This window comes from Medicago truncatula, chromosome 6 (genome assembly GCF_003473485.1).
Source record: "Medicago truncatula cultivar Jemalong A17 chromosome 6, MtrunA17r5.0-ANR, whole genome shotgun sequence".
NCBI lineage: Eukaryota > Viridiplantae > Streptophyta > Magnoliopsida > Fabales > Fabaceae > Medicago > Medicago truncatula.
Window position 1 is genome coordinate 11,496,202 of NC_053047.1, and position 14,098 is coordinate 11,510,299.

At 35.8% G+C, this 14,098-nt stretch overlaps 3 protein-coding genes and 1 pseudogene across 3 annotated transcripts in view; 2 read left to right on the forward strand and 2 right to left on the reverse strand.

Moving 5' to 3' along the window:
- Positions 1-14,098, forward strand: part of LOC25495946 (histidinol-phosphate aminotransferase, chloroplastic) — a 67,928-nt gene that overhangs the window by 48,224 nt on the left and 5,606 nt on the right. The window contains exons 5-6 of the mRNA XM_039826694.1: positions 12,368-12,465; positions 12,604-12,712. Coding sequence (XP_039682628.1) covers positions 12,368-12,465; positions 12,604-12,712 — 207 coding nt within the window. The remainder of the gene's footprint in view (positions 1-12,367; positions 12,466-12,603; positions 12,713-14,098) is intronic.
- On the reverse strand, positions 2,147-3,352 carry LOC120580856 (protein ROOT PRIMORDIUM DEFECTIVE 1). The gene has a single exon (XM_039835044.1). It carries the CDS (start codon positions 3,350-3,352, stop codon positions 2,918-2,920), a length of 435 nt encoding a protein of 144 aa, XP_039690978.1. The 3' UTR covers positions 2,147-2,917.
- LOC120580942 (protein ROOT PRIMORDIUM DEFECTIVE 1-like) lies at positions 5,471-6,457 on the reverse strand (annotated as a pseudogene).
- Positions 9,564-12,208, forward strand: LOC25495952 (protein ROOT PRIMORDIUM DEFECTIVE 1). Its single transcript, XM_039826693.1, has 2 exons — positions 9,564-11,663; positions 12,063-12,208. Exon 1 carries the CDS (start codon positions 9,700-9,702, stop codon positions 11,098-11,100), a length of 1,401 nt encoding a protein of 466 aa, XP_039682627.1. The 5' UTR covers positions 9,564-9,699; the 3' UTR covers positions 11,101-11,663; positions 12,063-12,208.

Genomic DNA, 14,098 nt, shown 5'->3' on the forward strand with positions numbered 1-14,098 from the left:
TCATTAATTTGGCGAAAATTCATTGCACGGAGCATCATTTTCGTTGAAAATTTCGTTGATGTGTGGAATGAGTTGAAAGAACGTTTTGTCGTGGTGATTGTATTCACATTTTCGAATTGCAGATTGAGATTTATAGTCTCAAGCAAGGTTCACAAAATGTATATGAATTTTTTCATCAATATGTGTTAAATGTGAACATTGCACTTTTATATATTCTAATCAAAATTACCTAATTTTTTTTGGTCTTATGCAATTATGCATGCCACTTACATCTTAAATATATAAAAGAAAAGCAGTGCTGCAGGCAAAAGCTTCTAAAACCCTAGGCAATTCTTCCTAAATTTAACCAACAAGTTCAGATGGAGGGAAAACCCTAGGGTTTAAAATGTGAAAATTACTTCATTACCCTATACATTTTTACTGAAATACACTTGAAGCCAAAACCATGTAACAAAACCAGGACCAGCACATGGTATTAGAAACCTGTTTTGTCTAATCAAGAAAAAAGAAACGTATTTTACAGCTTTTCCTCACCCTCTCTTCTCTTCCAATCGATCACTTCTCTCTCCCCCCTCTTTCTTTCTTTTCGGCTCTCCTTCTTCTTCCTCCCTCGTCCTTCTTCTTTTCTCTCTTTGTTCTACTAACTTTCCTCTTTTATCTGAAATTCCTTCTCAATTCATTATTCTTTAATCCTTCAAGAGTCTCAATCGATTTGGGGTTAAGTAGGTGAATTTGTGAGAGAGAAATTGAGTGATTATACCCTATCTGTGATTGTGAGTATGTTTATGATTTTTCATGGGTATGAGTTTTTCCTTTGTCCATATTATTTTGCTTTTACAACTGAATTTGTACTTTTCTGGTTCTGTTATGTGATTTTGTTTTAAATATGTTGCAGAAATTTTAAGCCATGGGAAAATCTCACCCAACCATGAGTTGTTGAGAAGGCGGAGAGGAAGCTCAGAGGTTTCATCGTTGAGAAGAAATGTGTTCCTCTTATGCTCCTTTTGGCGTAAATTCTATTTTGTAGAATCATTTTTGTGAGATTTTGACTTATTAAATTGTTTTGCTTAAATTTGTGCTTGATTAATTTTTTGTTGTTGTTGTTGTTGTAGTTATTGGTGTGATTTTTTTGGTAATGGTTTGTATATTATTTATTTTTTTTGTGAATATTTTTTGGGATGATTTGATTGCAATTTTGTTTTGTTTGATAATTTGTATGATTTTTTTATGTGATGAATTGTATAATTTTTTTTTTGTAATCAACTGAGTGTATTTTTATGATGAATTGGGTGTTTTTTTTTTTTTTTTTTTTTGTGATTTGTGTGTGATGAATTGTTTGTGTAGATGAAACTATGCTGAAACTTTTGATCCAAAGACAAAGACTGATGGTCCGTTCAGAACCATCAAGCACCAAGTTATTAGATCTTGTTATTTCAGTCATTATAATTTGATAGAGATTTGTGATCTAACAATGCAATGAAAATGGATCGATGCATCTTTAAATCAGACAACGTTAATTAAAAATGGATCACAATGCAATGCAATACAGATCACCTGCAACAATGGATCGAATTTGTAATATTTAACAGTGAGTACATAAAATGTGGGGGAGAAACTTTCCAAAACCCGGAAATTTTAAGATCTTTTCTACATCCAAAAAATATATATATACCATCTTTCTCTCTACAACTGAAATCATTCTTAGTACCATAGTACCAACAAAAACAAACATAAGAATAAAAAAATAATACAAAGAATAAGGACAATAAGAATATGCAGAGACGATAAAAAGGAAAGAAAGCATATTCAATGGCCATGTGTGTCATCTTCATCGATCACACAAGAACCCACAGGCCACAGCTACAACAGCGCCACCACCACAAGTGTTATCACATGCCAAGTAGTTTTGGTTGGGACATCGAATGATTATACATAGAAGGTTTATGGTTCAGTTCCTGCAACCAACATTCACGTCCCTCTAACAAACTAACTACTAACATTCACCTTTACAAGTTAAAAATTTATGGTTGTTTCGACTTGATTTTTTTCACTTATACTATTCATCACTGCATTTTGACATGAGAAATTCCAAATTAAGAATCAAAATTCGGCCATTCAAGAACTTGTGACAAACACAGGCAGAAAATAAGAGGATTTTGTTTTTGATCTAAAATTAATAATGAAAATCCAGCAAAAAAATATATACAGTACATTCGTTAAGTACATACTTCATGGGATATCCAATACAATTTCTCAAAGGAAAATTCTATGTTGTGGTAAATTAATATCAAAATTGAATAGTACAGTGATTTAATGAAGTAACTATGTAAGAAAATCCAGATGAGTTGCCTTACTTGATTAGAGTTGAATATCCTAGTGTGAGGCACTTGATTTTCTAACAGTGTTAGCGCTTCAAGAATAAAGATATTATTTGTTAACGGTGTTTTCTTCTACAAAAAATGATTCCGGTGTGTTCAGATAAAGCGATGGAGGCAAAGGAGTTCATGACTGAGTTGAAACCTTCACTTCCAAGTTACTACTTTACTCTGGAAATAATAAGGTAACAAAACGTTTCTATTCTACGTTGACAGTCCAAGTTCACATCAGATATCATCCTCAATATAATCTTCAAGAAAAACCACTCGCATTTTTTCAGAGTTAACCTTGCAGTGTACTCCCCAAATCCACATTCCACACAACGGCCAATCAATCACATGAAAAAGCACACTTCGGCTAAGTTGCAGTAGAAATAAGAATCTGCTGCATTCAAAGTTGATTCCCATTGTGAAAATTCCTAGATCCAAAATTGGAAAATTGGAAGACACAACTCATGAGAGAGTCGATTCCCATCAAGAGACTTCTCATCAGCAAAATTGGAAAAACTCCTAGATCCAAAATATTCCCATAATACTCTCACTCAAGAGATTTCCTTTTCATTTGACACACAATCATCAAAATCATCATCCTCATTTGCAGAATCTACATCAGAACCAATATCTGATGACAAACCATCTTCTTCATCCACACCTTGCTCTACACGATCTCCACCCTTAAAATCTTCACAAGCATCCTCGACATAAGCTCTTGTTACTTGCCCCATTTCATCATCTAACTTGCTCCTCCTATACCCAATCAATTCCCTATCAACCCTAGCTTTCCGGGGACTCAACAACACAAGCTCAACAAGCTTCCGTCGCGCCAAATATAAATCATTAGGCTCAACCAACTCACCTTTCCTATAAGCCTCCCTAAGAAAAACAGTATGAAGCTTCCCATGATTCTCTCTGGTAGAAACATAGCAAATCCCCAAATGCTGAAGCAAAAACTCCTTTAACTTCTTCGGCAAGTTCATCGCTGTAACACCCCGTTTTCCCAATATACAAATTTCTAAAACATTTATCAGAGTAAAAACCATAAACGGGATATCACATAATAAACGTAATCCAAAAACAGTTAAATAATAATTTAACTTTCACATAATATCTTAACATAGCAGCGGAATATTAGTTCAGAAATCATAAATCAGTTTGGCACGCAGGCCCCAACAAAGTATCTCAAAAGAGTCAATCAAAACAGAAATTATCATAGCAGTTCACGTAAAAGAATGAAGCATGTTATAGCATATAACCCCATCCCGTTACGTATCAGAGCGACCTAGACGACACAGAGAAGGCAAGGCCACTCACGACGGCAACTGCACACTAAGCACGATCACCTGCAAGTTACCCATACGAAGAGCAACATTTTCAAGCAGAAGGGGTGAGATTTCATAACAAAATAACATTAATCAATGTAATTGCGAATCATAAATTAACATCATAATCATTTCTTTAACAACATTGCATAATTGCTAAACAGTTATTGCGTAATCATATATCCAATTATCATGAACAACATAACATAATTGATAAACACTTTTCACGTAATCACATATTCAATCATTATCAACAAGGCATCTTAATCATGACAATGTGACAATGCTCTTAGACTCCTTATATGCATGTGGTACCAATCGTCATCATAAGTATTAATATACTTTAATCGTGCGGAGGACAAAGCTCCTATAAAACGTGCGAAGGACAAAGCTCCTAATAAACGTGGTGAGGACTAAGCTCAATGATATGCTATGCATGGACTCTTAACAACAAAACACCGTAATCAACATATCAACATGCATCCAATAATTTGGAGCTAAACTTCATCATATACCATATGCACTTAGTTAAATAACGGAAGCAGCATAAACAAGTCACATAACAAGATGATACCATTATATCAACAGCAAATCATTTGCATCATAATTAACTTTCATATCTTACATGATTGTACAATACATTAATCATGCTTAATTAACGACAACATGTCTTAAAGGCTTTACAGATTGCATTAAACGTCATCATTAGGTTTCATTACCAATTAGGGGTTCACTCTTGATCAACACGTGCGACACAGATCGCACAAACACTCAAGCATCTAAATTCTGGTTGTGCTCGCGAGGCGAGAGTTCTTACTCGCTATGGCGAGTACCACTCGTCTCCCAAACTAGTGTTGTTCTGGGTTCAATCTGATCCTACATTCATTCCTAATCAATACTAGGTATGTTCAGGCACTCTAAGGCATCCAAGGTCCAACTAAAAAGGTCGAAACACAAAATATGACATGCTCTCTGCCTAAGCTCGCGAGGCGAGGAAGGGTTGTTCGCCGTGGCGAGCGATGCCAGAAACGCTCGCGAGGCGAAAGGAAAGGGCTCGCGAGGCGAGCGATGAAGTTCATCACTCGCGAGGCAAGATTCATAGCTCGCCGTGGCGAGCGCTGAATGTCGCTACGGCCAGGTTTCCTAAAATCACAAAAATCCGTCGATCCACAAGGTTCTAAGCTTGTTTTTGATTCCAAAGTTCGTCCTAAACATTATATAAGGTCTAGGAACACTTTCTACATCAATTAAACCAATTCTCACCGTTTGATCATCAATTCTAAGGTTTTGACCTAGTTTTCGTTTTTTTCCAATTAATCCTAATTCTTGCTAATTAATCATCAGAATTACAACAACCAATATTACTGAGTTATTAGTCTCACCCTTACCTTAAGTTTGCAGAAAATCGCAGCCCTCTTGGTCTCTTGCTCCTCTCTAAGCTTTTTCTCCCTTTTTCCAAAAGTTTTCACGTACAATCAGTTTTTCTAACAATTAGGTCTTCCCTATTTATATCTCTTCTTAATTACTTATCTTATCTCACTTTCTCCCCCAAAACTATCTAGAATATCAAAACAGCCCTTAACTAAATATTTTATATTATTTTCAAATCTTTATTTTATTTAACAATAAAATAATTCTCATATCCTTATCAAATCTTCCAAAACTCATAACTCATCTCGTCATCAATCAAATCATCATAAATAATCAAAACATATCAAAATCATGCATATATTATATAATTATAATATAATCACCTAAACTCGATTAAATAAACGATTAAACGAAAGTGGGCGTTACAATCGCCATCCGAAAATGTGCAATCCTCAACAAAGTAATCTTCTTCTCAACAGTCAATGACAGCAATTCATGAATCGTGGCAACAACCCTTTTCTCCATTCTCTTCTGCGCCTCAATCGACCTCAAATCATACCCCAAAACATCCTCATAAGGTGACCAATAAGGCAACCTTTGCCATTTCCACATTGCAATCCTAAAATACTTACTAATCTTAAAACCCGGTGGAAAATCAATCAAAAACGAAAACCTAATATCTTCAGCTTCACTACCTCTCTCTCTATAAACTCTCTCCCTAGCATCTTCAATTGCACATTTAGCTAACTTAGGATCAAATTCAACAAGCTCAATATACTTATTCCTAGTTTCTTTAGCATCAACCAGTCGAAAAAACTCCGGATACCTCAAAACAACCGAATACTCAAAATCATCTGGTAAACCCAGCGCAGACCGCGCAATCCTCACATGCTCAAGACGCAATCTAAGCCCATTCGACATCATAATCATCTTCCGGAGACGCGTGACAGCGCGTTCAACCTGATCAGCAAGCGCCAGCCGCTCCTGCTCAATCTGGAGAATCGCCTTCCGGGTTAACCTGCAGAAAAGAATCCGTTGAACCGGGTGCTCAAAGATTTCAAAAACATGCAGGAATTTGAGTATAAACGCGATGGCTTCATGGCGCGTGAAGCCAATTCGATGAGCCTGGGTTTCGAGACGAGCAATTGGGATTGATTGGTTTGGTTCAGAGAGGATCAAGTTCTGAAATTTGAGAACTTTTCGGTTTTCTCCTCGATTTCCATGTAATTAATTGTCGTAACCATGGTCGCGAATTCGTTGCTGTTTTTTGGGGATTGAGGTGGATTGTGAAAATTCTCTGATTGAACTGAAATTGGGATTGGGATTGTGTTGATGGTGAAGAATCAATTGGGGGTTTTGTTTGAAGAAATTTGAGATTCGAAAAATGAAGATTCACATTTTTAGGGTTTTGGGGATATAGGGTTTATGTGAAAATTTCGGCTATGGAAGATGTGAAGTGAGGTTGGAGAGTAGTTAGAACGGGAAGGAAGGGGTGTTTGGTGAAATAGTTAGAAGTAAAAGGGGGTTAACGGAAATAGTTTTAGTTTGGGGGGTGAGACTGTAAAGACTCTAGGGTATCGTTTGACCAGACTTTTTTTCAGTCTAAAATCTACTTTAAAACAAAGTTAAAATAAAGCTCTTTAAGGAAAAAGCTAAAACTGTTTGGTTTCTTTATTTTTTTTTGTTCTAAAGTTATTTTTAAGTTAAAAGTTGTTTTTAGCAGTAGGGAGGTTGCGGTTTAGGGGTAACGAGAATTAGGGAGTTTAATAGTGAGTTACTAGGGGAGTGGTATTGGCGGATGTTGGTGGAGAGGGAGAGTTTGTGGTTCAGAGTGCTGTTTGTGCGGTATGGATTGGTAGAGGGGCGGTTGAGGGCTGGGGGGCACCACCCATCTATGTGGTGGCGTGATGTAGAGGTGTTGAGTAGGGAAGAGTGGTTTCGGGATATTGTCAAATGTGGCGTTGGAGATGGGGAGAGTACTCTATTTTGGTCGGATGTGTGGGTCGGCGAGGTGTCGCTTCGAGTCAAGTTTCCTAGATTATTTGACTTTTCGTTGTGTTAGGAGGTTTCAGTGGCTGAGATGTGTCAGTTAGGGTGGGGGGATGAGGGGCATGCGTGGTGTTGGAGGTGGCAGTTGTTGGCATGGGAGGAGTAGTTAGTGGGGGAACTTATATTATTACTTCAAAATGTCACTTTGCATGTTGATAAAGCTGACAGGTGGCTTTGGAATTTGGAGACATCTAATGTATTTTCCGTTCGTAGTGCTTATAATTTTCTCACGGTTCAACTTCCTACTGCTTCCTCAGTGGATGCACCTTCTAATTGGAATAAAGATGTTCCTTTGAAGGTCGGTTTGTTTGCTTGGAGGCTGTTTCGTGACAGGTTGCCAACAAAGGATAATTTACTTAGACGTGGGGTTACCCATAATGATATGATAACTCTTCATATCTGTTTTTACATTGTAATCTTTTTGGTGCAGTTTGGCATTTAATATCCAGGTGGTTGGGCATATCGACGGTATCTCCCTTTAGTGTGGGAGATCATTTTAATCAATTCATTTTTGTTGGTGGAGTTGCTAAGACTCGTTGATCAATTCTTCAAGTCATTTGGTTTGCATCTACGTGGGAAATTTAGAAAGAAAGAAATAACAGACTTTTCACAAGCAAAGAGTGCACAGTTGTTCAGGTGGTGGATAATTTCCTTCTCTTCCCTTTAATTACCATGGTTTGTGGCTTAGTCCTTACACCATTTTGGACATTAGTTAATAGTTTGTTGTTTTCTTTTGTTGTTGTTTTTTGTTTATAGTTGTAAATACTGTTGTGACTTTGGTGTTCTTCTCTAGCATACCTTGTGCTAGGGAGGAACTTTTGCAGTGGTAATATATCTCATTTTAGTCTCTTCAAAAACAAAATTGTTTAGTTATGTTTAAACTTCTAATATTTTGAATGTTTTTTTTACAAGAGGAGTAATATTTGTACAACCAATTTTGTACAACCTCTATGACAACCACTTTTTCTATGTTGTTATTGGATAAAAACATTGGAGAGAGAAAGAAAAAAAGAAATAATAAAAGAAACATGTGAGTATGAAAGAAATGGTTGTTTCAAAAGTTGATGTACAAATATCATTTCTCTTTTTACAAACACGTTAAAAATATTATAAAAAAGAGGAATATTATTTAAACATCTAATTGTTTGACAATCAAATGGGCAACCATATTTTAACAAAGATAAGTATGTATTAGCACAAAAACCAAAATAATAAAAAAAGAAAGTAAAAATATAATGTGAGTTTAAGAGATAAAATTGTCGGTTGATATAACATGATTGTTGAAATAAAGTACCTTCGAAGTACCTTCTCTATATTTTTAAGGAGAAGTTAGGCCAAACACAATATCAATAAAGTACCTTCGAAAAAAAGTACTTTTTTTAGAATGCATAAAATTTAATGGAATGAGCTTTAACCAAAAGTTGTTGAATGCTATTTCAAAAAATTACTTCTCCGTAATTTATTTCACAAGCACCTCTATTCAACTCACGCAGACAACCTTTTCTTTTATTTTTTAATATTATATTTCAATTTATTTTTTTCTTCCATTTAATTTTTTTTTGAACCGGTCCATATAATTTTTTTTAAAGAGGAACAATTTAATTTTATTATCTTTTTATCACTTATATATTTAATTTTAATATCGTTTAATTATCACAACCTCACAAATATTTTTATTCATGCTGTCATTGAATGACACCAAATATTTTTATTCTCTTTCTTCAACCTCACAAATATACACACACATTAGCGTTTAGAGTAATATTTTATGTCCGTATGTCTATTTTTTTGTTACGCTAATGCGTATAATTTTTTTAGTGTTGCGTAATGCGTACAATTATTAATTTTATAAAAATTTGATTTTAATTAAAAGTACAAGTATAGATGCATAAAAAAATTATACTTATATATATTTTACACATTTATATTGTAACAAACTATGCATAATTTTTTCTTATTAAAAAATCTAAACATATCTTTTTCAAATGACATCAACAATGTAACAAATATAATATCATATAATATAAATTCCTATCTTTTTAAATGACACCAAAAATATGGTATTCTTATAACAAAATTTGTTATACAGTATAATTGAAAAAGAAAAAAATAAATTATTCTCTAGCTTACCTCAGTTGATATAGACAATGCATAAATATATGCAAGGTCGCATGTTCGAACCCCGATCACAACCAAAAAAATAATAAATTCAAAGTTTTGTATAATATTTTGCCAAACAACTTTTAACTTAGAAATAACTTTAGAAAAAAAAATATAAAGAAATCAAACAATTTTTGCCTTTTCCTTAAAGAACTTTATTTTAACTTTGTTTTAAAGTAAATTTTAGACTGAAAAAAAGTCTGGTCAAACGATACCCTAAAATCTTTTACGGTCTCACCCCCAAAACTAAAACTATTTCCATTAACCCCCTTTTACTTTGTTTTTCTTTGTGTGCAGTTCGTAACATGAAGCATTTGCCTTTCACCAAACATCCCTTCCTTCCCGTTCTAACTACTGTCCAACCTCACTTCACATCTTCATAGCCGAAATTTTCACATAAACCCTAAATCCCCAAAACCCTAAAAATGCGAGTCTTCATTTTTCGAATCTCAAATTTCTTCAAACAAAATCTCCAATTGATTCATCACCATCAATACAATCCCAATCCCAATTTCAGTTCAATCAGAGAATTTTCACAATCCACCTCAATCCCCAAAAAACAGCAACGAATTCGCGACCATGGTTACGACAATTACATGGAAATCGAGAAGAAAACCCGAAAAGTTCTCAAATTTCAGAACTTGATCCTCTCTGAACCAAACCAATCAATCCCAATTCCTCGTCTCGAAACCCAGGCTCATCGAATTGGCTTCACGCGCCATGAAGCCATCGCGTTTATACTCAAATTCCCGCATGTTTTTGAAATCTTTGAGCACCCGGTTCAACGGATTCTTTTCTGCAGGTTAACCCGGAAGGCGATTCTCCAGATTGAGCAGGAGCGGCTGGCGCTTGCTGATCAGGTTGAACGCGCTGTCACGCGTCTCCGGAAGATGATTATGATGTCGAATGGGCTTAGATTGCGTCTTGAGCATGTGAGGATTGCGCGGTCTGCGTTGGGTTTACCGGATGATTTTGAGTATTCGGTTGTTTTGAGGTATCCGGAGTTTTTTCGATTGGTTGATGCTAAAGAAACTAGGAATAAGTATATTGAGCTTGTTGAATTTGATCCTAAGTTAGCTAAATGTGCAATTGAAGATGCTAGGGAGAGAGTTTATAGAGAGAGAGGTAGTGAAGCTGAAGATATTAGGTTTTCGTTTTTGATTGATTTTCCACCGGGTTTTAAGATTAGTAAGTATTTTAGGATTGCAATGTGGAAATGGCAAAGGTTGCCTTATTGGTCACCTTATGAGGATGTTTTGGGGTATGATTTGAGGTCGATTGAGGCGCAGAAGAGAATGGAGAAAAGGGCTGTTGCCACGATTCATGAATTGTTGTCATTGACTGTTGAGAAGAAGATTACTTTGGAGAGGATTGCACATTTTCGGATGGCGATGAACTTGCCGAAGAAGTTAAAGGAGTTTTTGCTTCAGCATCAGGGGATTTTCTATGTTTCTACCAGAGGGAATCATGGGAAGCTTCATACTGTTTTTCTTAGGGAGGCTTATAGAAAAGGTGAGTTGGTTGAGCCTAATGATTTATATTTGGCGCGACGGAAGCTTGTTGAGCTTGTGTTGTTGAGTCCCCGGAAAGCTAGGGTTGATAGGGAATTGATTGGGTATAGGAGGAGCAAGTTAGATGATGAAATGGGGCAAGTAACAAGAGCTTATGTCGAGGATGCTTGTGAAGATTTTAAGGGTGGAGATCGTGTAGAGCAAGGTGTGGATGAAGAAGATGGTTTGTCATCAGATATTGGTTCTGATGTAGATTCTGCAAATGAGGATGATGATTTTGATGATTGTGTGTCAAATGAAAAGGAAATCTCTTGAGTGAGAGTATTATGGGAATATTTTGGATCTAGGAGTTTTTCCAATTTTGCTGATGAGAAGTCTCTTGATGGGAATCGACTCTCTCATGAGTTGTGTCTTCCAATTTTCCAATTTTGGATCTAGGAATTTTCACAATGGGAATCAACTTTGAATGCAGCAGATTCTTATTTCTACTGCAACTTAGCCGAAGTGTGCTTTTTCATGTGATTGATTGGCCGTTGTGTGGAATGTGGATTTGGGGAGTACACTGCAAGGTTAACTCTGAAAAAATGCGAGTGGTTTTTCTTGAAGATTATATTGAGGATGATATCTGATGTGAACTTGGACTGTCAACGTAGAATAGAAACGTTTTGTTACCTTATTATTTCCAGAGTAAAGTAGTAACTTGGAAGTGAAGGTTTCAACTCAGTCATGAACTCCTTTGCCTCCATCGCTTTATCTGAACACACCGGAATCATTTTTTGTAGAAGAAAACACCGTTAACAAATAATATCTTTATTCTTGAAGCGCTAACACTGTTAGAAAATCAAGTGCCTCACACTAGGATATTCAACTCTAATCAAGTAAGGCAACTCATCTGGATTTTCTTACATAGTTACTTCATTAAATCACTGTACTATTCAATTTTGATATTAATTTACCACAACATAGAATTTTCCTTTGAGAAATTGTATTGGATATCCCATGAAGTATGTACTTAACGAATGTACTGTATATATTTTTTTGCTGGATTTTCATTATTAATTTTAGATCAAAAACAAAATCCTCTTATTTTCTGCCTGTGTTTGTCACAAGTTCTTGAATGGCCGAATTTTGATTCTTAGTTTGGAATTTCTCATGTCAAAATGCAGTGATGAATAATATAAGTGAAAAAAATCAAGTCGAAACAGTCATAGATTTTTAACTTGTAAAGGTGAATGTTAGTAGTTAGTTTGTTAGAGGGACGTGAATGTTGGTTGCAGGAACTGAACCATAAACCTTCTACGTATAATCATTCGATGTCCCAACCAAAACTACTTGGCATGTGATAACACTTGTGGTGGTGGCGCTGTTGTAGCTGTGGCCTGTGGGTTCTTGTGTGATCGATGAAGATGACACACATGGCCATTGAATATGCTTTCTTTCCTTTTTATCGTCTCTGCATATTATTATTGTCCTTATTCTTTGTATTATTTTTTTATTCTTATGTTTGTTTTTGTTGGTATTATGGTACTAAGAATGATTTCAGTTGTAGAGAGAAAGATGGTATATGGTTTATATATTACAGTTGTGTTCTTGATCCCGGCGACAAGATTGTGGACTGTCCTCCAACTTTCACAATGTATGAATTTGACGCTGCAGTTAATGGAGCACTTGTCATCAAAGGTAAGAATAACGTTTTCAACTTTTTATTATTATTCCTTTCGTCCTCTTAGCAGTCCTTGGTTTTGTTATCAACTTTCAGATTTTTGTTATTATGCCATGTCAAATGTGAATAACATGTGTGCATTATTTAAACTGTAGTTCCAAGGAGGCCAGACTTCAGCTTGAATGTGGAACACATAATAGAGGTCGTTAAACAAGAGAAGCCCAAATGCTTATTTTTAACATCTCCAAACAATCCAGATGGGAGGTAACTGTCTAGTATCCCTTTTTCAACATCTTTATACTATACAACATATATATAGAAACACTGTTATTAAACGGTAGCCAGGCATAATGGTGTCAGATTTTTGACAACTATCATAGCCAATTTGTGAAGGGATGCCCATCATTGCAGCACCATAGGCTTCAATGGTGTGCTTATACGAGGATTTTGACCTTCAGCCATACTCCGCTATCCACAACACCGTTTAGAAAACTAGGTACCTGAATTTGAATTTCCTAGAATTTGGGTTTGAACCTAACTCAATCCCAAAAGCTGGTAGTAGGTGCACCGCCAAAGTTGGACATTTGGAGCATGAAATTTTCAGGAATTAGTGGTTATAACTGGCGGTGCACCTCGCATCAAAAGAGGTGTAGGACATTAACCCTTCACGCCCAGAGTTGGACATTTGGAGCATGAAATTTTCAGGAATTGCCATCTTCATGTTGGCCAACAACCAAGTGGTCCAAAAATAGATTTGGGATAGACTCTGATGCTATGTTGGATTTATGGTTTTAAAATGAAAGAAGGCAAAGAGAAAAAATAAAGATTTTTGAAATATGATTTTGGTGTAATATGATTGATAAATAGTTTGATACAGAAGACTAAGGACTAACCTTATTTATACTAATACAAGACTCCAAATCCTAAATAAATAGGAAAATTTGGTCGCATATTGTGAGAGAATTTGAAAAAGTGTTTACTATATTGAACCAATTGAATGAAAAAACTGCTTAATACAATGGTGCAATCAGTATTTAGAAAATGAAATGTATTCTCTCACTGACAGCTAATTGAGAAATGTATTCTCTCATACCCTCACAAGGTTAAGGTGGGTGAGATTCTGAGAAAATGAAATGAGCTTAGATACATTGAACCTGTCATTTAGAAACAAAATCTGGTAGGAGAGACAGGCGTACTATGGAGATCCAGAATTTGATCTTGTCCAGGAATATGCTGGACTGTGACCAGCTTGTTGACACCTTCTCGAACAAATAATAAAATCAAGTTCCAATTGTTGCGTGTGTGCTTAAAGAACTGGATTGTGGGCCAGAGCTACAATATCCTGATTATCACATAAAACCCGAGGAACATTGTCAGACACGTCTAGCTCAGAAAGTAATGTCTGAATGGATTACAGTTCAGCTGTAACTTGAGGTAGGCTTCTATACTCAGCTTCTGTACTGGACCTAGCAACTGCAATGTGCTTAGAAAACACCATGAGATAAAGCTAGGACCAAGAAAGATGGCAACGTCAGAAATTGACCTCCTGTCGTCAAGGTTTACTTCCCAGTCAGCATAAGCTTTGATAGTGAATTGGCTGAGTGGGAGCAGTAGGAAATAATTGCGACCTATAGTGAAGACTGCATTTTA

Excerpts from the sequence above, each read along its gene's own strand:
- LOC120580856 (XM_039835044.1), bottom strand. The coding sequence starts at position 3,352 with ATGAACTTGCCGAAGAAGTTAAAGGAGTTTTTGCTTCAGCATTTGGGG.
- LOC25495952 (XM_039826693.1), top strand. The coding sequence starts at position 9,700 with ATGCGAGTCTTCATTTTTCGAATCTCAAATTTCTTCAAACAAAATCTC.